General features: G+C 35.4%; 1 protein-coding gene and 1 pseudogene across 1 annotated transcript in view; one reads left to right on the forward strand and one right to left on the reverse strand.

The window, feature by feature from the left end:
• The window catches only part of LOC107672692 (netrin-1-like), a 73,897-nt gene extending 67,230 nt beyond the window's left edge, over positions 1 to 6,667 (reverse strand). The window contains exons 1-2 of the mRNA XM_016466001.1: positions 6,613 to 6,667; positions 5,403 to 6,452 (exon numbers count right to left, since the gene is read on the reverse strand). Coding sequence (XP_016321487.1) covers positions 5,403 to 6,417 — 1,015 coding nt within the window. The 5' untranslated portion in view covers positions 6,418 to 6,452; positions 6,613 to 6,667. The remainder of the gene's footprint in view (positions 1 to 5,402; positions 6,453 to 6,612) is intronic.
• Positions 6,668 to 12,060: 5,393 nt separating this feature from the next.
• The window catches only part of LOC107672693 (phosphoinositide 3-kinase regulatory subunit 6-like), a 17,155-nt pseudogene continuing 3,493 nt past the window's right edge, over positions 12,061 to 25,722 (forward strand).

Below are 25,722 nucleotides of genomic sequence, written 5' to 3' on the forward strand. Positions count from 1 at the left end.
CTTTCACAACGAAACACAGCGTCACACACGGCGGCCTAGAGTGAGCAGAGGCCGGGGGCTAGAGTGAGGAACGATCCGAGAGTGAAAGCTGATCCGGCGATCCACAGCGCAAAGTTGTATTTCCTCAGCGACCACCACGGATCAGCTCTAGGCATGACGAAGCCGCATCATAGGACCCCTTTAAGTTAATCTCCCTGAGACTTGGACATTTAGCAAAGTATTAGCCCATTTTTACACAAAATATACCACATTATATCATGGGGACTCAAATGGCACCAAACGGGCAATTCTAGGATTTTTTCCTAGATCCAACACAAGACAATTCCAGCAGTCTGCTCTGTGTCAAGAGCTGCGATGCACGTCTGCCTTAAAGGGTTAGTTCACCCAAAAATTAAAATTAGGCTGTTTTGCTCACCCCTGAGGCATCCTAGGTGTATATGACTTTCTTCTTTCAGACGAATCCAGTCGGAGGTATATTAAAAATTGTCCTGGCTATTCCAAGCTCTATCATTGCAGTCAGCGGGTGTTGCAGTGCTTCAGTCCAAAAGAAGTGAAATAAAAAGTGCCCATACATTTAAAAAAAAAGTGCCTCACACACCTCCGGGGGGTGAACAAAGACCTCCTGTAGCGAATCGATGCATTTTTGTAAGAAAAATAACCATATTTAAAAGATAATAATCAATTTAATCTACCTTGCACTCACTGTTGTAAACAGAAGTAGCTCCGGGCGGATGACGTATGAGGTCGGCGTTGCCTAATATTCATTTTTGGGTGAACTAACCCTTTAATCAGCTTCCACGCACGGATTAACTTGCTTATGTGAACATTTAGTCCACAACAAAGTTTTGCTAACAAAAACAGCAATCTGTAAACTAAATTTTAGTGCAATTCCTGATAGAAGTCTACGCATAAATCTGGAGCGCAGTAATGCCTCATGTCTATTTGTAAGTTTCTGACTGAACTTTGTGTTGGATGGAGGATTGAGCTAATTTGGAATTGATTTAATCACAAAATATTGAAAACCTCCTGCCTGCTGAAGACGTATTTGTGCACAATGAAAATTAATGTTTTGAAAGTTTCCAAAGAAGCAGAATTTTCATCTGGTTTCCAAGTCTACACATGCTTTTAGTGAACTCTTTTGTGAAAGTTTCGATCTTAGGAATGCTGTGGGTTATCAATGAAATGTTATACTTTTATCATAGGAGATTTTATCACCATTGTATGGAAGCCTGTTTCCACCATGGAATAAAAAAAAAGGTTACAACTTTTCTCACAATTTTTCCCTCAGAACTGCAAGATATAAACTCAGAATTGTGAGACAAAATGTTGTAATTAACTTTTATTTTTTTATTCCATGGTCAAAAAAGAAAAGAAAAAACAAAATCGCAAGATGTAAGCTCAGAATTCTGAGGGGAAAAGTCCAAATTGTGAGACATAAACTCAAAATTGCAAGGAAAAAGTCAGAATTTTGAGTGTATATCTCGCAATTCTGAGAAACAAAGTCCAGAAAGTAATTCGTCCTGTAATTTTTTCATTATGTGGTGGAAACAGGCATCCATACCATTGCCTTTTTCAATCTAAAGTTTAAATAATGCAGTAGCTCTAAAATAGATAGGTGCATTATGAGATATATTAAATTCAATACGATACCAAAGAGCAATGCAAATGACACATTTAGCTCTTTTTACCCCACAAAAATGATTTTTGTATTGTGTCTGTCATATCTATGTAACTGTGAGAGATCCTGAGTCTGATGATCAGATTTTGTTATATCGCTTCTCATATCTTACAAAGATACAGCATTTACATACCAAGCCATCAGTAGCTCTGATAGATCTCTATGCTTGAATAGTTTATGAAAGGTTAAATGCGTCATAAACAGTGGCATCATGCACCTGATTTTTGAGGAGGTGTTATTATCAATTCTGGCTTACTGGACAAGCTAATGTCGCTCAAAATAAACTCCTGTACTTCTTTCTAACTATTTCGTGTAACTATTTTAACTTTGAAAGCTGAGGTCTCTTAAGTTGTATCTAAAGAGTTTTATCTTCATCCTCCACAATGCGAATGTGGAATATATGACAGGTAAATACACACATAAGTACATTTTACTGTAAAAATGTTATATTGCTACTCATATCTTACAAAGATACAAAGTTCTCGTACACTACCAAGCCATCAGCAGCTCTGAAAAAACTCTGAAAACTACTATATATACTGTGCGATCTCTATGTCTTAAACAGTTGATGAATTCAAAATGCATCAAAACATCTGTAATAAACTGTGTCATCAGTGTCAATTCTGGATTACTAGACAAGATAAAACCCCCTAAAATAAAATACTTTACTTTTTAGCTATTTCATGAAGCAGAACTTTCTATTTGAAACAAATGATTATGATTGGACTGACCAATTTTACACAAGCAAATAAATGATTTACTTCAAGGCATTTTAGAGCTTTTTTAAACAAATATGTACATTTATTTTCACAAATGCATAACATTTTTCAGAAGCTGCATTTAAAATTGTCTGATTGCACATGACATGATGCTTTTAATTGTAAAATCCCATTTTTTTTTACATTTTAAACAGTTTTTAGGTGATAAGTATTTTTCTATCAAATAATTTATAGTATTTATTACCTATAAAAGTGACATTGTAATTTTAACCTCTGCACATATGACTTAAAAAAAAAATATTATATTATATTATATTATACTCTGTATTTTTAAAGTAATATGGTGATATTTAATGCATTTTCAAATAGCAGGCATGGTTTTAGTGTTTGCAAATGAACTGAATGCATCTGTAAGGTGAGGCCTTTATCTTAAAGATTTTTATCATCATAATGCACAAATGTGGAATAAATAATAAAAAAAATAACAGTATAACTACATGATCTATTTTAACAATGTTTTCTCAGCCTGCTGGCTTATTTGCCCTGTATGTTTTTGCAAGTTTGGTAAAAATTGTACAGTGCATACATAAAATCCAGAAGTATCTATCTAGATAACATTCCTATCGTCGTGTGAATGCTACACCTAATTTGCCACAAATACCTGCCTTGCCCACCTCGTTCCACAGAGTAGAATGGAAAGAATCCGGACAGAAAGACTTACTCTTAATAATGAGGCACTTGATCAAAGCAAGCAAATTTGTACCAGATGCAACAATCTCTTTTAAAAACAGTTTGAGACAAAACTTTTGACCAGACTTTTTTTTTTGACCAATCTCATTTACAGCTTGATCATCGAGCCTTCCTGTTCACCTCTGCATTGTCGCGTGCAAAAGCGCACAGTGAGAAAACAGCTTCTGCCAGTCATCTCTCATATCATGATGGTGCCCTCATTCTCCATTCATGGGAATGAACTTTTATTTATAACCACAGGTCCACTGACACAAATTCATCTAGTGCACAACAATGTTTGCATGTGCATGACGGCCATCTGTCAGGAGCGTTTGATATCTGTTCACACTTTTTTCCATTTAGTTTTTGACTTCACCAAGTGACAACAACCTCATCAAATAGAGCATTTGCTGACAGCTTGATGCTTTTGTTATGGAGTCATGTTTAAAACGGCATGAATAGAATAGAGAAAATCTTTTTATGGCAGTATATGTGACAGGCCATAAAAAGAGCAACTTATAAATTTGATGAAACACCTGAAGGAGCCCTTATTATGACAAAATTGCAAAAATGAAAGGAATTGGTTATTTCACAATGAGACAGATACTATTTTCTTCCTTAATGGGAAACCGATTTTTCATCTGGAAACCAGCAGTTTACTTTCAACTCGCCAAAACAAACAACAAGACTGATGTAATCTTTCCTTCAATCTGATAATGACACCTGCCTTGCAATAACACGACAAGCCTTTTCAGCAGATCTCGCCCTCCAGAATGCTTCCTTCCACAGAATGGATGTTGAAAGGCACTTCCAAACTCAGTTACACCCACCCACCCATTAAGCTGAACAACTATGAGCACTATATGGCAGCCTGTATATCATGTGAGTGATTTCAAGCAAAATTTGTTGCAAAAAAAAAAAAAAATCATTTTAAATGAGATTACAATTTGTTTTCATCTATGATCAAATGTCTCAAATCTAATCTAATAATCACTTGTAGGAGTAAAAATTATGTGGGATTATATAATAGGATTTATGTGGAAACATGGACGCACTGTTAGGCGTTCATGTGGATAAAATGTGGGTAAAATACATTTTCTGAAGTATTCCTCACATTAAATATGTGAATAAAAAGCCTATTCTTCTCACACAAAAAAAGTTGCAATAAAGTAAATCCTATCTAATTCATTTACATATTTTAAATTACAATGAATGCAGTTTGTTTGGAGGATTTTGATGGTATTTTAACAGCCTGTTTGAATAAGCCTGTGTGCACTGTTCAGGTGGAGAGTTTTCATTAGATTCATATGTTCAAAAGATTCTGCTAGGAAAATGCTGAAATATGGAAAAAAAAATCATCCCAAGCTCCTGAAATTAAAAAAGAAAACTAATTTTGATTCAGTATGTTCATTTGCATTAACTGTTGTTTTACTTTTGGAAGTAAAGTTGATCAATTAATCAAGAAAAAACAGAGAATGAAACTAAAGGCTGAGATCTACGCAATCTGCAATAAAAGTATGGTGTTCCCTTCATACTTTTATTAATTACATTATGCAGATCTCTTTTTTTTTACCTTATCACCCAATCTTTTAATCATTTTAGAGATTTCTGCATCTTGTGAGGTCCAAAAATCTGAAACCACTCGTGAAATATCAACATATTCAGCATTTTTCTAATCTAATACACATTTCTTTCATCATAATCTGCCTATACCAATTTGAGTGAAAATTGCTTTCAGAGTAATACAAAACTATTTCAAAGTTTCAATGTATATTTAATGTAGCCTCTGACTTTTGGACTGGGAAAACACTTCATTTGCACTAACAATCGCCACTGCATTATATATGTAATAACCACAGATCCTAGTTAAAGCAGGAGGCTTTCATACATACATTTTCATATTTCACTATACCATCGTAATAACATTTACGCATGACTCATTAATGAAACCTACTGTGAAATGTTTGCCTACAAACAATCATCAGCACTTGTTGAGGTAAAGTACATCAGAAATGACTCACCGACTCATTCAGTGTATAGCCTATTAAATGTAGCCTCAAACTTTTAGACTGGGTAAATTTCATTTGCATTAACAATCGTCACTGCATTATATAGGTAATAACCACAGATCCTAATAAAAGCAGGAGACTTTGATTCATAAATTTCCATATCATCCAAATCATAATACCATTTATGATTCATTAATGAAAACTATTATGAAATGTTTGCCTCAGGCTGCACTTGTTAAGAGGTAAAGCGCATCAGAAATGACTCACCGACACATTCGTTGGCCTCTCTGGCCGTCGCGCGCTGCCACGGCCGGTCGTAGTGGAACGGCTTACACCTGTCACACTCCGGTCCCGCCGTGTTGTGCTTGCACTCGCACACTAGGTTCTCTTCGCGGTCCTTTACGCACTTTGACGCGTGCCCGTTACACTTGCACCGACCGCCGACCTGCAGGTCAGACACGGCGTAAAAATACGAGTCCCTGGCGAGCTCCGAGTCATCCTCGTTCTCGTCCCCGAACGTGTGCAGCCGGTTGAAGGTCACTTTGATATCGGTGGCCGTGACCCAGTCCTGCAGGACGGGAGAGTTGTCAAAGTCGTGCGCGGAGGGTCTGCCGTCCAGCGTGCTGAACGCGATGAGGCCGCCCGTTAACGGCTGCATGTCCGTGTGCGAGTCCGTGCAGATCGCTTCCTGCTCGTTCTGCTTGGTGATCGCAGCTTTGCTCGGTTTGTTGTACATTTTCTTGCACTGGGTTGAGTAGAATTGAAAGGGCACCCAGGTTTTTCCGTAATCCATGGATTTGAAGATGGCCATAGATTCAGGGCGAGGAGAGCAGAACTGGAGGCTCACGTAAGTCACCTCGAACTTCTTCCCCAAGGACAGCGTCAAAGTCACATTTTGCGGATATTGCACGTAGTTCTCCGACTGCCAGCAGGTGAGGTTGTGAGGGTTGTTGAGGTCTGTCAGGTACGCAGGGGGATGCGACTTCTTGGGGTCCGTGGCGTCGCAGATGTTGCAGTCCCTCGATCTATCCTCGCCCTTCTCGGTCACCACGCAGTACCGCGACGCCGGAGCGCCGCAGGTGCTGGATACGCGCACGTCCTTTCCAAACGCGGAGTTCACAAAGTCGGGGATGCAGCGTCTGGGGTTGCCGTTCTCGTCGTAACACGGGTCCGGAGGAGAGGATTGAGCCGCAAACATACTCATTCCGTATCCACCGCGAGCACCGGCCACCATCCCGATGATGGACACCGTGGAGACGCACGCTACCAAAATCCTTATCATTGCAACCCGGGGTCCTCAGTGTCCCTGAAACAGCACTGAACAAATAAAGAAACTTTTGCATTTAAAAAAAGACCGAAATGCATGTATTTAGAATAATTTAGCTTGGAGTTTCCAATAGATATGCTATGTGTGAAAGATTTGTGCGTAATTATAGGCGACTTTTTTTTTAAGATAAATCCACAAAGTGCACTATACCTCTTTGCTCGGGTGGAGAAGTATGGCAAACCCTTCTAAAAAACCAAATTATAGGGTACTCTCCCTTTCTTTTCTCTCTACCGGATATGTTGTAATCTCTTTTCCCACTTTCAATCGATATGAAACAGAAAACCTGCTATTACTTTCCAAGGCTCCCTTTCTTCCTCCGCCTAACTCATTCACACCTCTGCCTCTCTGTGACTGGGTGTCGCAGCTCAGCCCTTCTCTCTTTCTGCTGCTCTGCCTGAATTCAATAGGGGGTTCAGTCGTTTACCATTCTCTCTGTGCGTCTGCATGAGTAAAGCACTTTATTGCCCATGTGTGCAAGAAGCACAATGGAATTCTAATGTACGTTTATCTATAGTTGCATTGCGAGCTATTCTTAATTATAGGGGAACTTTTGACTATCTGGAAAAGTAAAACTTCGTTATAAATAGGCTACAAATCGAATATTGATCTATATGTGTATATAGGTTTTGCATTATTTTAACATTTTAATTAAAACTAAATATATTGGGTTTTTTTATATAAATTAAATTAATTAAAATATGGTATAGGACAGAAAAAAATAACTAATCACTATAACAAAAAACTAATCACTAAATCACTATTATTTTAAAACAGCAGACAATATAAGCCTACAGTACAACATAATAAAGCAATACAAAAAAATAAATGAATTAATAAATAAATAAAGGTCTGGATGGATAGACAGACACACAGATTGGCATGCAAATTGCAAGTTTGCATTTGCACTATAGCATAGCTGTACATTGCGTTTTGAGTTATAAACCCAAACCTCTTTCATTGGATGTGGCGTTTAATCTGTGAAAACGTAAATAAATAGCATATGCACATCATAAATGTGCATTAAAATCCAGACGCAGTTCTGATTACGCAAATCCACTATTGGCCACCCACCGTGTCCCATACTCACTTGCTGATTCACCGTTCCTCACAATAAAGAAACAGCGACGCCGTGTGGTAGAAAGGAGAATAGTCTGACCAGCAGTGACTGACCTGACTGAGCTCTCTCTTAACTTACTCTTATATTTGAAAGATGTTCTGGATCAGTGCAGGCACGAGAATTGAGTAGGCATATAAATTACCCAATAGCTGACTTTCCAATAGTGTGGCATTTAATATTTGGCAAGTTCCCAATTGGCTATTTTATAAGATTCTATGAAGCAGGAAATTTCACAACCTTTTTTTGTAATTTTTTTTTTTAATGATGTTCAAAGGTGTGTGTATTTTTTTGCTCCAAAGTTTTAGGTTTCAAGCTAATACTGCTAATACTATAGTGTATTTCAGACTTTCATGATAGGCCGTATGAACACATAGTAAATTGATATTCTACTAAAGCAATAAGCTTGTTAGAAAAATAACAAAAAAATTTAGCAGGCAACCGTGTTTACAAGGGAATTTGTGATGCTTCAATAGAAGATGAAGAGAAGTAAAACTTAAGCAGGAAACAATCATTAGTGTTTGTATTCTGTTGTTGTGTGTTGAATCAGCGGAAGTGCAGGTTAAGTGAAAGCCACAGTAGCAGAACAGTCATGCCGCTTTAAAAGAGCAACAAATTCATAAGTAGGGCCCATTCATTTTCTAAAATGACTAAATTAGATCACACATGTTTTTTTGTTTCTTGGCAGTAGATGAATGTTATATTCTTATCCTGCGTGTCAGCTTTTCTCACCACTGTCCTTGGTGCTGAAGTCATGGACAAACTGGAATAATGTCATTATCACAGGTCTCAGACAAAAGGCAGGTTTGTAACTTTTGGTAGATTAAAGTCTTTAATGGTGACCAAATTTTGGCCTGAGGTCTGATCTTTTTTTTTTTTAAGTATCCTTTTATATTTCAGTTTATTCAATAATTCAGCTTATTCTGAAATGTTTACAAATATATTTTTATTCGAAAGTTCACCCAAAAACGAAAATTTGATGAAAATGTACTCACCCTCAGGCCATCCAAGATGAATTTGTTTTTTCATCAGAGCAGATTTGGAGAAATTTGGAATTACATCACTTGCTCACCAATGGATCGTCTGCAGTGAATGGGTGCCGTCAGAATGAGAGTCCAAACAGCTTATAAAAACATCATAATAATCAATAAATAATACACATGACTCCAGTCCATCAATTAACATCTTATGATGGATTTGTTTCTTACAAACTTGCAGCTTTTCACTTTACAAGACATTAATTGATGGACTGGAGTGGTGTGGATTATTGTGATGTTTTTATCAGCTGTTTGGACTCTCATTCTGACGGCACCCATTCACTGCAGAGGATCCACTAGTGAGCAAGTGATGTAATGCTAAATTTGTCTCAAATACTAAGAGTGAGGTTTCCTCAAACTGTGGCTGCAACACATCATTACACAGACTCTATTTTAGCACTGACGTGTTGTGGGTTGCTTCCCACTTGCGTGGTACAAGAATACTTCAAAGTTTTCCATCAGTGTTGGGTTTTATTCGATTCACGTAGGCACAATGGATTTTTATGAAGACTGACCAGTGATGACTCACACATGTGAAATGCACAAATACAGAACTTAGGTCAATTTAGAACCACTAAAACAGGAAATGCATGTGCATGTCAGTGTTCAAGTTACTCATGTCCTCTTTGTCATCAGCAAAGGTTAATGTCACAGATTAACTTATTTTACCGCTTTGGTGGTAATGTCATTACCACCAATTACGTCCCGCATGAATCTAGGGGTATAAGTGGACGCAACAAAACAACAAATAATTTAAAGAGTGCTAGTCTGTCGTGTCACAGCACCACAAGCAACAAACTACCATAAAGGTTTTTATTTGACAGCTCATGGAACAAATACAAAAGGTACATTAAAAATAAGAAAAAAATAAAAATAAATAAAAATAAATAAAAGGGAAGCAATAATTTCAGGAGAGGGCAAGGCCAAAATAACAAACAAAACAAACTAGACCATTTAAGCCTCTAACTAATCTAACAAAGAAAAGAAAAATAACAACAGGTGTGTATCCTAACTCCCTTCCTGGCCCCAAAAACAGGAGAAAACAGGATTCAACAAAAATGGCACCCACCTCCCTACAACTTCCAAATAAACCAAACAATATTAAACAAATTTGTAAACAACAGCAACAGGCTGGGCAGGACGAAGACAGCACTCTGGAGAAAGCTCTTGGGGGAACATTTTCTCAAACTTTGGTAGTTGCTGCTGTGCTTTTATGCTGGCTCACTCTGCAGCTGGGGGCAATCCGCTACCTGCCAGACAGATTGAGTAGGAGGAGCCAAAGGGTTAACAGAGGGGGAAAAAAGACACATTAAAGAAAACACAGCTTTTCTGATAAATCATAACAATAAAGACTACGTCTCCAGACGTAACACCCCCACCCGTAGTTACAAACTACGTCTGTAGTTAGTCATTTTAGTGGGTTTTTTTTTTGTGCATGTAAAAATATGGTACAGTAGATTGTCATTAGTCAAGCTCCTTATCTCCTTATCTTCTCATTTTGGGGTGAAATGAGAATAAGACACAGTCATGGCATAAAAGCCACGTGTGAGGTGTTCTCAGTGTTGTGGTATATGAATAGGAAGTAAACTGTTTCCTCACATACAACAAGAGCTGTGTGCAGACATACAAAAAAAAAGAAAAAAAAACATTTTATGTGCATCTGACTGAGGTATGAGGGTTGCAGAGTCTGTAATCTTAGAAAGCAACTATGGTTTTACTGGTTTGCTAAAAAGAAGGAGAAAAAATATTTATTTATTTATTTCCTTGCTTACTTTTCGGAACATACATCACTTCTCAAAATGTAATCATTCGATCAAGCGATTTCAAAGACGTCATTCACTGGCTTTGCTGATTGTACTGGGAAGTGCTCCAGTAACGCGATGTGACGCAGGTCGCGTGGGCGGGACTTCATGTGCGCCGCGCTCCTCTGTCATCTGTAAAGTGGGAATGAAGTGAAGCGGATTTGCATCAGACAAACAAAGGTAAACTGATTTAAAGTGTTCTGTGAACGTTCAGAGCGTGTTTTAGTCAATCTCATGGCACAAAAATCTGCCTCCAACAAATGTATTCTTATGTGTTAGTAAAATTATGGCGATGCAAATGTATTATTTACAAATTGTTTACCTCAGTCAAGGTGCTTTACATTGTGTCACCATAATGGATCTAAAAGATTTGTTAGTTGACCATTTTAATATAGTCATTCAAAATGGATGCTGTTATATTAATTTAAACGTGAAATATAAAAGATATAATAATATTTTTTATATTCACAATATTTATGTTAAATATATTTATTAAAGTAAAAAATCATTGCTCACAATCATTTTTGAAGCACTCGTTCAGAGGAGTGAAGTATGAATTAAACATGAGTTCAAAAAGGAGTTTAGAATACAGAAATGTATTTAAAATTTATATTTTAAAAAAGCTACATTTAACAGCTTTTGAACAATATTGGACCAAGTTTACATACCTTAAAAATAGACATCATGTACATCAAGCTGGTTTTAGCTGGTCGTCCAGTTTGGTCATAGCTGGTTTTAGAGGGGTTTTGACCACTTCTTTAGCTGGTCAGTCTGGTCTTAGCTCGTCAGGCTCGAAAGTCCAACCAGTTAAAACCAGCTTGGCCAGGCTTAGAAACCAGAAACAAGCCAAAATCAGCCAACCAGCTTAGGCTGGTTTTATCTGTTGTTGTTGTTGTTGTTGTTGTTTGTTTGTTTTTAGGGAGGTTTTATCTATTGTCATTAATAAGTAAAGGTCACATTTTTAAATATTACGTGACTGAAACCCGTTAGGTTCAGATGTTTGAAATCGACCCTTTTGGGTAATTATTTTACCCGTCATTGCCATTGTTTCTGTAAGTATTTAATTGGTCAGTGAAGTGAAACCAGAATGACCACATCCTTTTTTGATGAATGTCTGAATACATTGAAGATTTCTTTATTCATTCATTTATTAATTCATTCATTCATTTTTCCTAAAACTCTTTATTAGGGGTCGTGTGCGTTGTTGGCCCTGTAAATTATCTGTATTGTTCAAGTATGTTATCATATAGTCAGTCATCACATCTGTCACTGGCAGTTCCCTTTTCTTCATACCAAATGTAATATGAAACATGGGTGGAGCTCGAGTTTTGGCCTCCATAAAGGTGTGATGTCCGGTTTTTATTTCGCACGATAAAAGAGCTTACTATGAGGTGCCTTTCTACTCCGCACGCTGGTGAAAGGTGAAAAAAATGAGAGTCTAAAAATAGCTGCTTAGCTACACATTTGTATTGCAGGAAACCAACCGAGTCTAGTCTTCAGTCTGTCTGTGTATGAAAGAGGAAGACAGCATTTGAATGTCAAGGCAGTGAAGTGCCTGTTTCTTCCTTTTAGCACAGGTAGGCACTCATACAGATGATCTGACAGGAAAAGAGACTTCCTTATGAGCAAGACTGTTGTCAAGATTATTAGAATACCTTCTGCTTGGAAGCCGACTGGGATTACCACAGTTTCACAGTTCTTTGTAACAGCGGTTTTATGCATAGAAGGTAGGAATTTAATGTGAATTTCTGTTTTGCACGTTATTTTTGTGTATAGTATAATAATAATCAAATAATAATTTATTAAAATGTACTGTTTTGGGTGGGAAGAAAGCAGAAGCATTTGTCTTTGCAGAGTGTCAAAATGAAATAAAAATAAGGTTGTTTAATGCAGTTGTTCTCAGTTGAGCATCAAGTGGCGACCCAATGCAATGGCCAAACGCTTAGTATAGGGAAGTAACCTTAAAATAAATGAATAGTTATAAATGAATAGGTGACATTAACTAGCTGCATAATTTGTAAAATCTTAGAACTGTACGTTTTGGGTATATGGATCACTCTTAATTGTAATGTAGATATTTCTGTAAAGCTGCTTTGAAAAGATATGCATCGTGAAAAGCGCAATACAAATAAAAGGGAATTAAAATCACACATTAAGTTTATTAATAGTATACGATAAACCGCACAGGCCCAACAATATGCAACATTCTTAAATTAAACAATTGCATAAACAACGAAAGTGTGATTTAAATAACAGAACAAACACTATAGTATATTAAAAGCAAAGTACCGTACAGCCTTTGTCATGACAACAAAAGATATAGGAAGCATTTTCTTCTTCCTTTTTAAAAGTTGCTTATTTATTTTGCTATCCTGTGCGAGATTATGTGATTAATTGCATTTTATTATTTGCATTTCAAATTTGTTTTTTGCCCCGCCATCTGCGGCCTGTTTTTGGGTTGTGAATCGTCAGTTGAGAATCACTGATTTAATGTGTTTGAAGCTCATTCATTTGTTAAATGTAGATATATAACTATGTCTAACACATGATTTATGAGAAATAACAAAATTTCTGTCAACATGAAAACCCCTGAGGTTTTCACCCCTTTGAATTCTGCTTCCTGTGCCGAGAACTGTAGGGTCTTTTCTGCATCCGTGTTGTGCTCTCTATTTTGACACACTGTAATCTCAATGCAGGAAATAGGCATAGCATGCAGAACAAGTATATCGTGCATTGTGATATATTGCTGATGTGTCTGTGTGCTTACACAAGAGCGTGTTCTCTCTTTTTTGTGCTTGCAGACATGAAGGACCTTTCTAACTGACTCATCCATGTCATGTGGATATTATCTGAGCTGTGAACCCCACCATGGAAGAAACATGTACTAAAAACACACTTTCCTGACACTTGCTAGTCTGTTATAGATTACTGAGTTCCATTTCATACATTACATCAGTTTTATTATTGCACGGAAACATTCTTTCTGAGGGTTTGATATTGATATTAAAATGGTCAAAGCTTTAAGTTTATTTCAGTTGTATATCATAGTCTGGATTTCTTGCATTTTAGTAGTTTAATTCACCTACCATTGCATAATATTTATTTAATAGTGTAAACTATGGGAGTTAACTATAGTACCATATATTACTATAGTACATTACTGTTCATGCATAAATGCTGAAATTCAGCTTTGCATCACAGGAATAAATAACACTTTAAAATATATTCAAATAGACAATTTTTATTTTAAATTGTAATGATATTTTGCATTAAGTCTATTTTTATTGTATTTTTGATCATATAAATCAGGGGTGGCGAACGTCAGTCCTGGAGAGCCGCAGCCCTGCAGAGTTTTGCTTCAACCCTAATCAAACACTTGCTAGTCTGTTATAGATTACCGAGTTCCATTTCATACATTACGTTTAGTTTTATTATTGCACGGAAACTTTCTGAGGATTTGATATTGATGTTAAAATGGTCTAACCTTTACATTTATTTCAGTTGTATTTTATAGTCTGGATTTCTTCCATTTTAGTAGTTTTATTCACCTACCATAGTATAATATTTATTTAATAGTGTACACTATGGGAGTACACTATAGTATATTACTGTAGACTACAGTTTATTACTGTTCAAAAGTTAAGGGTCAGTAGGATTTTTTAATTTACATTTATATTTTTTATTATCATAGAATGAAAATACTACTAATAATAATAATTTATCAGGGTTTTTCCATTAACAATATTAAGCAGCACAACTGTTTTCAACATTTAAAAAAATAAGAAATGTTTCTTGAGCAGCAAAACAGCATTTTAGAGTGATTTCTGAAGGATCATGTGACACTGAAGACTGATGCTGAAAATTCAGCTTTGAATCACAGGAATAATTACGCTTTACAATATATTAAAATAGAAAATGCTTATTTAAAATGGCAATAATAGTTTGCATTAATGCTATATTTATTGTATGTTTGATCATATAAATGAAGCCTTTGTGAGCATCCCTAGTAAAAAAAAAAAAAAACACATGCCATAATTTATTTAAAATATTATTTAAAATTTATTTCATATTAAGTATACTTCAAGTCCATTAACATATTTATTCACACATCATTTAAGACTTACTGATATAAAATTATAATTAAACTTTGCTTGGAGTATTTCTTTATTGCACAATGCACATTTCTTAATATTATGCCTAAAATGTGTTTTAATATCACTATTAATAAGGATTGTATGATCTCTGTGTAATATCAGTCTTTAAATGCAAGATATTTAAAGTGTACCTGAAGTATTCTTGCAATAGTTCCACTTTAGCACAATCAAATATACTTCAGTATATCTTTAGTTGGACTTCAGCACTAGTTTAACTTAAAACTCATTTATGCTTAATGCACTTTAATTGTGTGGAAGTACACAATCAAAGTGCATTTTTTGGTATACTAAACTGGTATACTTAAGTATACCAGTTTAGTATACCAAAAGTACAATTACAGGGTATTTTTATTAAGCACATTAATATGTAAATGTTTTTGTAGAATACATAGCACAAAATAAATGTATTACAAATACATTTTAGTATATATTTTTTCTCTATAGGGATAAGAGACTTAAAAAATCTGACCCAAAACTTTTGAACAGTAGTGTATATTTTAATACTTTTTCTTAAAAGCTTAAATCTGCAAATTTAGGACTGAAGTTTTCAAACTGAATTGTTCATGTTACATGAGAATTAAAGGAGCTGTGTGAACTGTTTTGCAGTCGGTGATGTGTCCTCAGTCGTGGAGTCTAGTCTCTACCACAATGTCCATTCCATCCTCAGAGAACTGGACTGTAAACCTCAGGCTGGATCAGCCTGCAATAAAGGTACCTGCTTTACTATGACAATCTAAACTAAAAGGTCATGCAAAACTATGCATTTTATATCTCTAAAATGTGTCATATAGCCTGGAGATATCATGTGTTTGATATCTGGATAGAGGTGAAAGAAAATGTGCTATTCCCTTGTTTATGAAGTGATTAATGGAACAGTTCAACCAAAAATGCTCCAAACCTGTATGTTAAGCATTTTTGAAGACTTTGAGCCCGATATGATCATCATAATCACATCTGCCAAGCTCTGAAAAAGCACCAAAAAGTAGCCTACACAATTCAAGATTATATGTTGTATTGTTACATATATTTAAAAAACATATTTTCGTGTGTGTGTGTAGGCATGTTGAGATGGAATCTGCATAACAGGGTGGACAAAAATCCATCTATCAGTGTCCCTCTTTTGAGGGTTCTCATAAAAGAGCTTGAAAAGGTTTGTTCCTCAGTCATTCTTTCAAGTTATAGACATCAAAGATCTGTGCAGAACATCCAAAGATTTTTACAGTGAATAATAAGCTGTTTTGTCCTTGATTTGATTTATTCCAGGCGGAGAGAATCAATTCCAAGATTCGCATTATTCCTTTACTTCACACACTTGTCTACACAGTCCTACAGGTCAGATTTCTAGCTTTGTTTTTTCCACAGCGTCTGCGAATGCTTTGTTTGTTTTGTTTTTGTTTCCAGTCAGTGATACGGAATGCGTCTGTAAGCAAGTTCCCGGCAGATGTGTTATTGTAGGAACAGTTCCTTGTGTCTTAACTGGAAATCAACATGATTGGGTTGTTTTTCAGCCGTGTGCAATGTGTGTTACTGATCGGGTTTTCTGCTTTATTTCAGTCTGTATTTATTCCAGAAGATCTATATCGAAGGATGTATTTTTGCCTGAAAAGTTTAGTTACGTTACCTGAACCCTACTGTGCAATCGCTCTCAACTATGCAAGACAGATGAAAATGGAACAAAATGCACCAGGTAATATATGCAGTTACATTAAAGCAATAAAAGCATTTCTGGTGTAAATCTGGGGTTAAACCAGAATTAAACTGGGACGCTTTCCATGTATCAAGAAAATTGTTCAACTGGATTTTTGGAGTTTCATTTTTAGTAAGATGCACTCATTTAACCTGATTTTGTTTACATGAGTATTTCTTACTAACCACCATTCATGTGAGGAGACAGCATGTTTGGATACAGATTCCAAATCTTTAGACATTCCGAAGATGTACCACAGATACGACTTAAAGGGGTCCTATTTTGCTTTTTCGCTTTTTCAACTTTAGTTAGTCTGTAATGTTGCTGCTTGAGCATAAAAAAGATCTGCAAAGTTACAAAGTTAAAAGTCCACTTCAAAAGGAGATATTTTATTTAACAGAAATCACTTAAAAGAGCATAATAGGACCCCTTTAAATATTCTGTTTTCGATATTAGCATATTCATAAGCACATTTCATTCTGTGGAAACATTTTTCAGGTGCTGTTTTTAATCTATTTTAGGAATACTGTATCAGAGGAGAGTCAGTGCCGAACACAATCTATGCAATGATTTTTATCCACTCTATGAGAAGTAAGTGTAATACCAGGTTATTCAGATTCTCATCATTTTACATACTACTGTTCAAAGGTTTGGGGACAGTAAGAATAATTATTAATAAATCAATGCCTATTTTAATAAGGATGCATTAAATCGATCAAAAGTGACAATAAAGACATTTCACATTGTTACAAAAAATATATTTCAAATGAATGAATTTATGCTTATATTATTTGTAATCATTTATATTTTAGCTCTCACAAAAATAATAATCAGCACAACTGTTTTCAACATTGATTAAAAAAAATCTGAAATGTTTCTTGAGCAGCAAATCAGCATATCAGAATGATTTCTGAAGATCATGTGACACTGAAGACTGGAGACCTGAGTAATGATGCTGAAAATTCAGCTTTGCCATCACAGGAATAAATTCACAGTATTACTATTTCTACTGTTTATTTTGTATCAAATAAATGCAGCCTTGGTGAGCATAAGAGACTTTTAAAAACATACAAAAATCTTACCGACCCCACACTTTTCTGTTCTGTTTTGCAGCCTCTCCACCGTTGCTTGTTTATGAATCAGATATTATTTCTCTTCTTTATTTGTATTATTTTTAATTGTTAGCGATATACTATTCTTAATAACTAATTTCACCTACATATTTAAATTCTGCCCACATTGCTCAGTAAGTCAAACCATAGTGACTCATTTACGATTTTTCGCTTGAAATCAAGGTGTTATTACTATGCCTTTTTACAAGAAAGAACTTTACATGTCTGTGCCCAATCCACAGTTAATTGTTTTATTCATAAATACATAACTCACCACTCATCACTGTGTGCAACTCTCTCCATCTTTCTCTCATCAGGGTGTTTGTGTTTGTAGATCCTGTTGTGTTTCCTCTGTCTCTGGTGAGTGCGCTCAAGGCTGATGTGGAGTGTGCAGACCCTGGTAGAGACTCAATGATCTACAAACGCAGAGTTTTACTGCACACAATGCTAGCTGGATTAGGAAAGAAGTGCCAGGTTGACCAGCTCTCACAGTCTCTAGAGGTTTGTGGTGTTTAAAAACATCTGTTATATATTTTAGCCATCTCATATTTATCCCATCCCACCCATTTATATATAATACCCATCCCATAGGATTTTAAAATTATTTAAAAATACAATTATATACACTACCATTGAAAATTCTGGAGTCGGTATAATTTTTTTTAAGAAGTCCCTTTTACTCAACAAGGCTACATTTATTTGTATATTTATTTGTACATTTATTTGTTTAAAAATACAGTTGAATCAATAATATGGTTAAGTATTACAACAATTTAAAATCAAAAATTGTAATATTGTTAAATACTATTATAATTGAAAATATTAGTTTTCTGTTTGAATGTATTTTAAAATGTAGCTGATTCCTTTGATGCAAAGCTGAATTTTCAGCATGATTCCTCCAGTCTTCAGTGTCACATCTAATCGGAAATCTTTCTAATATGCTGAATTGCTGCTCAAGAAACATTTCTTATAATTATCAATGTTGAAAACATTTGTGCTGCTTAATATTTTTTGTGCGGAAACCATGACACATTTTTTCTTGATGAATAGAAAGTTAAAAATAGCAGCGTTAATTTGAAATAGAATTTTTTTGTAATAATGTAAAAGCCTTTACTGTCAGTTTTGATCAATTTAATGCGTTTTACTCAATAAAATAAAACTGAAATAAAATTTTCTGTGAAAAAAAAACTGTATAGATTAAGTTTTACATGGGTTAATATACTTAAAAAAAGAATTACATTTTAGTATATATGTATATATATATATGTATAATCTTATGGAAGATATTGCAAACTTATGTGTTTGGAGAAACTATAAGAGCGAATTTCAGTAGCAAAAAAACCTGTATCACAATATCACATGTGGTGAAGCTTGATAAATATTAGGGGTTGCACCGACTAGTCGACTTCAATGCTCTGCCATGACGCTTTAAGCTTGACGCCAACTAGTCGTTGGTCCTATAGAGGGCGCAACAGGATAAGAAATCTTTGAAGGACTTCCACATTTTTTCGCTCCATTTCCAAACAGTTAAAATGACAAATAAATGCATACTCTGAAAAAGCGCTCCACAAGACATGTGTGATTATATTACTGGATGCTCGAAATTGAACGGGAGAATGCACGTTTTAAACCGCTTATTGTACAGGTAAATGAATCGCTGTTCTAATCTAATGCGCTGCTGCACTGAAAAGCACACACATTACAGACAGTAGCTCCTACATCACGCACACGCGCGCACAGAATCATTCAGCGCGGAAATGTATTGTCAACACTGTTCTGTGATTTCTCAATAAAATAGCTTAGAAACTGAAAAGTTCAAGCATATATTTCTTAATAACTAAATCCCACAGCTTCACTACTAGTAGAGAGATGCTGCCAGGTAGAATTAAATCACACACGCAATCGCTCTCACTAATGCATTCATATGAATGTAATCTTTACTGTGCTACTTTATCTGTATCTGATTTAGAACGAGCAGAAATCTGTGAGAAACATAACAACACAAAGACAAAAGAACTGATAAAAATGAGCTGTTATAGGAGCAATAGCCATGTGGGCAGCGCTGTGTCACATGCCATAGCTGTGCACAAGGTGTTTATCACAGCTCCAGACTTATTTGTTCATTAATGACGTCATCAGCGACTAGTTGACTTCGACTCGACTTTCATCACATAAAAGTCGACTTTAAAAAATCAGAAGTCGTTCAACCCCTAATAAATATAATCAAGTTTGATTCTGTTAATCATTTAAGATGTCCATAAAGTCTTTGCTGTAAAATTCTGTACCCTATATAACTGTGCATATTTTGTTCATTTCAGCATTTAGGTGAAGAGCTGGAGCTCCACTTCCAGGATCTAGTCACCATCCTAGAGCAGAGAACAGAAGATGGACCTTCTGATGATAATCAGTACAAAACAAGATTACAACAGTTCTACCAAGACATCCTGACTGCTGCCAAAGGTTGAAATGTCCCCAACACGGTCCAGTAAGACACTATTTATTCCAAACAAGCTCAAACATGTAGTTATTTCACACGTTTGGTCTTTTTAGATCCGTCATGTCCAGCCTCGCAAGCAGAAACTCAGCTGCCCAGTCCTGAGGTCAGCTTCCATGTCTGGACCAAAGAGGATGAGATATGTGAGCTCAACTGCTATTATTTCAGCAAATGCTTGTACCCTTAAAACTAAGAAAGCTTGTTTCAGCCACAGAAAAAAATAAAAATAAATAAAAGGGTAATTGTGACCTTTTTATCTCACAATTCAGACTTTTTTCTTGACGTTCTGAGATATAAACTGCAGGTTTACTCTGTAAAAAAATTTGGTAGTTTTTACAAAATAATTTTGGCAGCTGTGGTTGCCATAATAATTTTGTAAAAAATACAGAAAAACATAACAAACTGTAAATTTTACGCTATAAACAAGAAAATTTAAATCTAAACCAGTAAATTCAACAATGCATACTGCTACTTAAATCTATTTTGTACTTTTAACGTATACTGACAACCACCATAATAACGCAGATGGTAAAAAATGAAGCCACATGAAAAATCAAAGTTCATAACAAGTAGCTTTCCCACAAGCTGAAGTATATAGTAATATACAGAGTCATTCACCGAAACACAAAACACCTACATGGTGACACACATGACACTAAAATAATGCAATAAACAGTGATTAAACAACAGAAGATGTAACATCAACACCCAAATGAACATAACTGATAACATAAACTATTAAGAAACATGATTATTTAAACAAAATACTTTCAAATGTGGAGTGTCACGCAGGGAATTCTGGGAATATCAGTTTACATTTTTTGACTTTAAATTATACATTGATTTGATCTTTTTTACTTCTAAAAACGTTACAATCTTTTACAGTTTTTCCCTGTATATAGTATACTGTGGGAACTTACTGTTAACCTATTAACAGTTTTTTTTTCCGTAGCATTTTTATAATATTTTACAGTTAAAATTACACTAATTTTTTACAGTGTAGAGCTCACAATTGTGAGATGTAAAAAAAAATAACAATTCTGAGAAGAAAAGTTGGAATTATGAGATATAAACTCACAATTACGAGAAAAAAAGTCAGAATTGTTAGATAAAAAGTCACAATTAATTTTTTTTATTCCGTGTTGGAAAAAAAAAAGAGAATTACGAGATGTAAATTCAGAGAAAAAAAGTCAGAATTGGGAGATAGAAAATCTTAATTTAGAGAAATAAAAGTCAAAATTGTGAGATGTTAACTCACAATTTCGAAACAATGTCTGAATTGTGAGATAAAAAGTGTTGATTACCTTTTAATTTTTAATTCTGTGGTGGAAAAAAGTCAGAATTATGAGATGTTAACTTACAATTGCGAGATATTAAAAAAAAATGGCAATTTTCATAAGAAAAGTCTGAATTGTGAGATAAAAAAGTGGCAATTTTTATTTTGTATTTGTGGTGGAAACAACAAAAACTGAATTGCGAGATGTAAACTCAACATGCAGAGAAACAGGACAAAATGGTGAGAGTTCTGCCTTTTTTTTCTCTGTATTGTGAGTTTATATCTTATAATTTTGACATTTTTTCTTTTTCAAAATTGCATGTGAAATGATTTTTTATATTTTTATCTCATGGTGGAAACAAGCTTTCATGTAAAACAAATCCAACACGGTGCGTTTTACATTTTCTTTTAAACAGGGAATGAGCTGGTTAACTTTGCACTTATGGTTCCTATGGACCGAAACTCTGCTTGTCTGGATGAGGATGACCTGAAGCGTACCTCTGTCGTGTCCACCGTGTCCACGGACAGCGGCATAGAGGGAGACATGCCCATCAGCGAGCTCTCCTCTATAATGCTGGAGTCTCAGGGCGGCCCAGAGGAGCAGAGCAGCTCTCAGTCCTTCAACAGGAGGCCATGTGTGCGATGTCCCAAAGCTGGCAACAGAATGACGCTCATGATGGAGGCCATTAAGGGAAATGGAGGATACAGCCTCACTAAAGAGGAAAGGAACCTCACGGCCCGGATCCTTGTAATGGGTGACGACAGAACGCTAGGACGGCTCGCCAAGACTCTCCACACTATACGGTAAGATGTTTGCATCCATTCTTTTACACATTTTACCTTTGCATTTAAAAACGTTTGAGTCTAATTTGTGATGTTTTCATCTTTCTATGTTTGTGCTCAGGAAAAGGGAGGCACGACATCTGCTGCTGACAAAGAGAGTGAATATGGAGATGTATTACATTCCAGTGACTGACCAGACGCTTTCTCCTGTTCAGGTAAAATAGATTTTGCTTTAGTTTTCATTTAAAAAACACCAGCAATGACAGCTCACTGTAATGCATGTGCTTTCCAGGAGGGTGTTCCTGAAGACATGCTGACATTGGCAGGATATTTGGGAAGCGTGGATCCGTGGTATGACTGTAATATCAACAGTTTGGGAGCCATGATACTAAAACTGGCCCAGATGGTACTTATTACACTTTTGAAGAGTCCACTTTGTACGTGATTGTGTTTTTGAGAAAACAACGTTTATGCGTGCTTAGTGAAAAACTACAATTTTAAAGTCACTGAAATAAGGCCATAAATACTTCGTTTAAAAGTAGACATGTTAAGCTTTCTATAGATCTATCTGTCATGTGTGTGTGTCAAATATTCGCGGAGTTTCAGTTCATTTTAGTGACGCGTTTCAAACAGATATGCGTGGAGAATGAGACGGCTAAAAGCACACCCTGTTTATTTTCTTTATTTTGCAAAAGCACAATGTTTTGTTGATATTGTGAGTGTACACAAATAAAAGTAGACCCTTTACAGATTTAAATGCTGTATTACTCTTATATGTACGGTCAAGTATGAAGGAGCATTTTAGTTCTTTTCGCTGTTATCATTCAAATCTGCAAAAAGTTCCGCCGGCGGAACTGTCGACCCCAGGGGGTTAAATCAGTTTTTTTTTTTTTTTTCAGTAATAATGTTAAATAATCATTGCAACATGTATGTTTACATCTTGCATAGATTAAATGAAATTACATTTACATTGACAAAAATTAATGAGAATGAAAGTGGAAAAATATTTAAATGATTTATTCTGAGTCCTGTTACAACAGCAGACTTTGTGTAATGTGTGGAGTGTGAACTGAGAACATGCTTCTCTGCTTGGTTGCTTGATATAAATATATATAGGCCTATATATTTAGAGATTTGGGGAGTTTTTTAACCTTCCTCTTAATTGATGTCATTGTAGCAGTGAAGTCAAAGGGAAACTTCAGATCCCAACACCTTCCTGCTCATCTCAAATTCCGGATCCTTAGCTGTTCCATCAGTCTTTTAAATGCTTTTATGGGATAAATATTATATTACATATATTATTGTATTATATTATATTACATATATTACATAAATACGTGTAGAATAATCATTGCAAAAGTTATGTTTACATCTTGCATGGATTTTCAAAATGACAGTATTTTTTGTTTGCCTTAACTAGGCTATATATTAAGTAACAATACTAAACAGACTGAAAATGTAATAGCATTTTTCATTCTTTTATTTTTTTTTATACTGACAAAGTGCATAATATGTATATTTAACATCACTTTGTTATATGAACAACTAGTCAGAAACAACACTGATTGATACAGATATTTGTAAATGTGTTCGGTTCAAAAAGAACCGGATCATAAGAGTCATTCGTTCAGGAGTCAAACTACATTGGAGATGGTGTATATTTTTGAATCACTAAAAGGAATCGGCTCATAAAAATTCTTTGTTCGGGAGTCAGACTACACTGCGGACACTGCACAGTATGTGTTTGATTCATTATGAAGAACCGTCTCATTAAAGTCATTCGTTCGAGAGTCGGAGTACGCTGGGTGTGCTGAATGTGTTTGATTCACTATTCAAAAAATTTAATAAAGGTTCATAAGAGTCATTCATTCGACAGTCAAACTGGTTGCGTTGTATTTTTTGGATTCACTAAAAAGAACCGATTTGTTTGGGAAACGTACACTGGGGATGCTGTATGTTTTTGATTAAAGGCACAACATGTAATTTTTTGCCACTAGAGGGCACATATTCAAAACAAACAAAGAAACAAAGGCGTAGTTTGATGACTCCGTGACTGAGTGTGGAATCATGGGAGTTGTCATCTTCATCCCCACAGCCGAAGCAATCCGATGGGACTCGGGCAGAAATCATGTTCATGGATGAGCTAATGTATTAAAGATTTATTAATGTCGTAGAATGAAGCAGAGTGAGGCGGCAAGCCGTCGAAGCGAAACGAGGTCGCTGAACGAGCGCGACACATGGCTCGAAAGCAGCGGAGTTTTTATTATGCCACAGTCGACCGCGTCCGCTCCTTCCATAAAGCAGCGGAAGTAAGCAGCGCTGTTTTATCATACTAGATACATTTGAACGTTCTGTTATAATGCTACTCTGTGCAGTCGTCACCTGTCTAATAAAATGCATAGCATATTAAAGCGTCTTTGGTGTTTCCATGTTTTCTACAAAACAAAACCGGAAATCGAGGGTGTATAACGTCATTGGCAGGCGACACAATGACACTATAGTACTAGTTAAAATTGCTTATTTCTCTGGATTTAAACATTCTTCGAAACATTTGGGATAATGTAAGTACACAAGTCAGCAAAATATATAACACTGTTCTAGTGGTTTTTGGATATTTTAATAAAAAAATCTTACATATTGTGCCTTTAACTAACTAGCTCGTAAGAAACATTTCTTTGGCGGTCAGTTGCACTGTATGTGTTGATCTTCCAAAAAGAACAGACTCAAACGTGTAATTCGCTCAGCATAATCCGCTGAATGTTTTTGATTCACTAAAAAGAACCGGTTCATAAGAGTCATTTGTTCTGTAATCAGACCGGTTCTGGCTTCCAACCCCAGTTTACCCTCATGAGTTATTCTCTGTCCTTTCTCTACTGTTACTTTAATAAGGGTACATCCGTGTAATTATTTCACTGAAATTAAGATCATGTAGGCTAACTGTTTTTAAGAGCAAGAAAATGCTTGACAGCTCTAAAGAATCTGAGCAGCATTTTAACTAGAGAATGCAAGCTTACTGTACATCTTTTCTTGGTGTTTGAAAAATGCCGTAAAAATTGGTGTTTTGCAATTTATTTATTTTTTGCTATGTTTACCTTTGTATGTATGTCTGTCTACAGTTATTATTTGCCAATTGAAACTGAGAACATGCTTCTCTACTTGATATAAATATATATGTATATTTAGCGATTCAGGGAGTTTTTAAACCTTCCTCTTAATTGATGTCATTGTAGAAATCAACTCAGAGTGAATCTTCAGACCCCAACACCTTCCTGCTAGATATCATCTCATACTACACACGTGTCAGCCAGCGTCCGGTGCACCTTCCCATCTACTCTGTCAAGGTTGGATTGAATTGTGCAATGATTATTTTAATTTAGTCATTTAGCAGACGCTTTTATCCAAAGTGACTTACAAATGAGGACAATGGAAGCAATCAAAATCAACAAAAGAGCAATGATAAGCAAGTGCTATAACAAGTCTCAGTTCGCTTAACGCAGTACACATAGCAAGGCTTTTTAAAATTATATAATAAATAAAATTAAAACAGATATAATAGAAAAAGAATAGGGCAAGCTAGTGTTAGAGGACTTTTTTGCTTTTGTTAATTATATAATAAATAAAATGAAAACAAATAGATAGAATACAAAAAGTTTACAGAAGCTAGTGTTAGTTTTTTTTTTTTTTTAAAGAAAATAAGCAGTTAGTAACGAATAGAGTGTAAGTCTAAAGGGGGCAAGTTTTTTTTAAAGAATAGAAGAATAGAGAGTGCTAGAGTTAGAGGGTCAAATAAAGATGAAAGAG

This window comes from Sinocyclocheilus anshuiensis, unplaced genomic scaffold (genome assembly GCF_001515605.1).
Source record: "Sinocyclocheilus anshuiensis isolate Anshui unplaced genomic scaffold, SAMN03320099.WGS_v1.1 scaffold504, whole genome shotgun sequence".
Lineage (NCBI taxonomy): Eukaryota > Metazoa > Chordata > Actinopteri > Cypriniformes > Cyprinidae > Sinocyclocheilus > Sinocyclocheilus anshuiensis.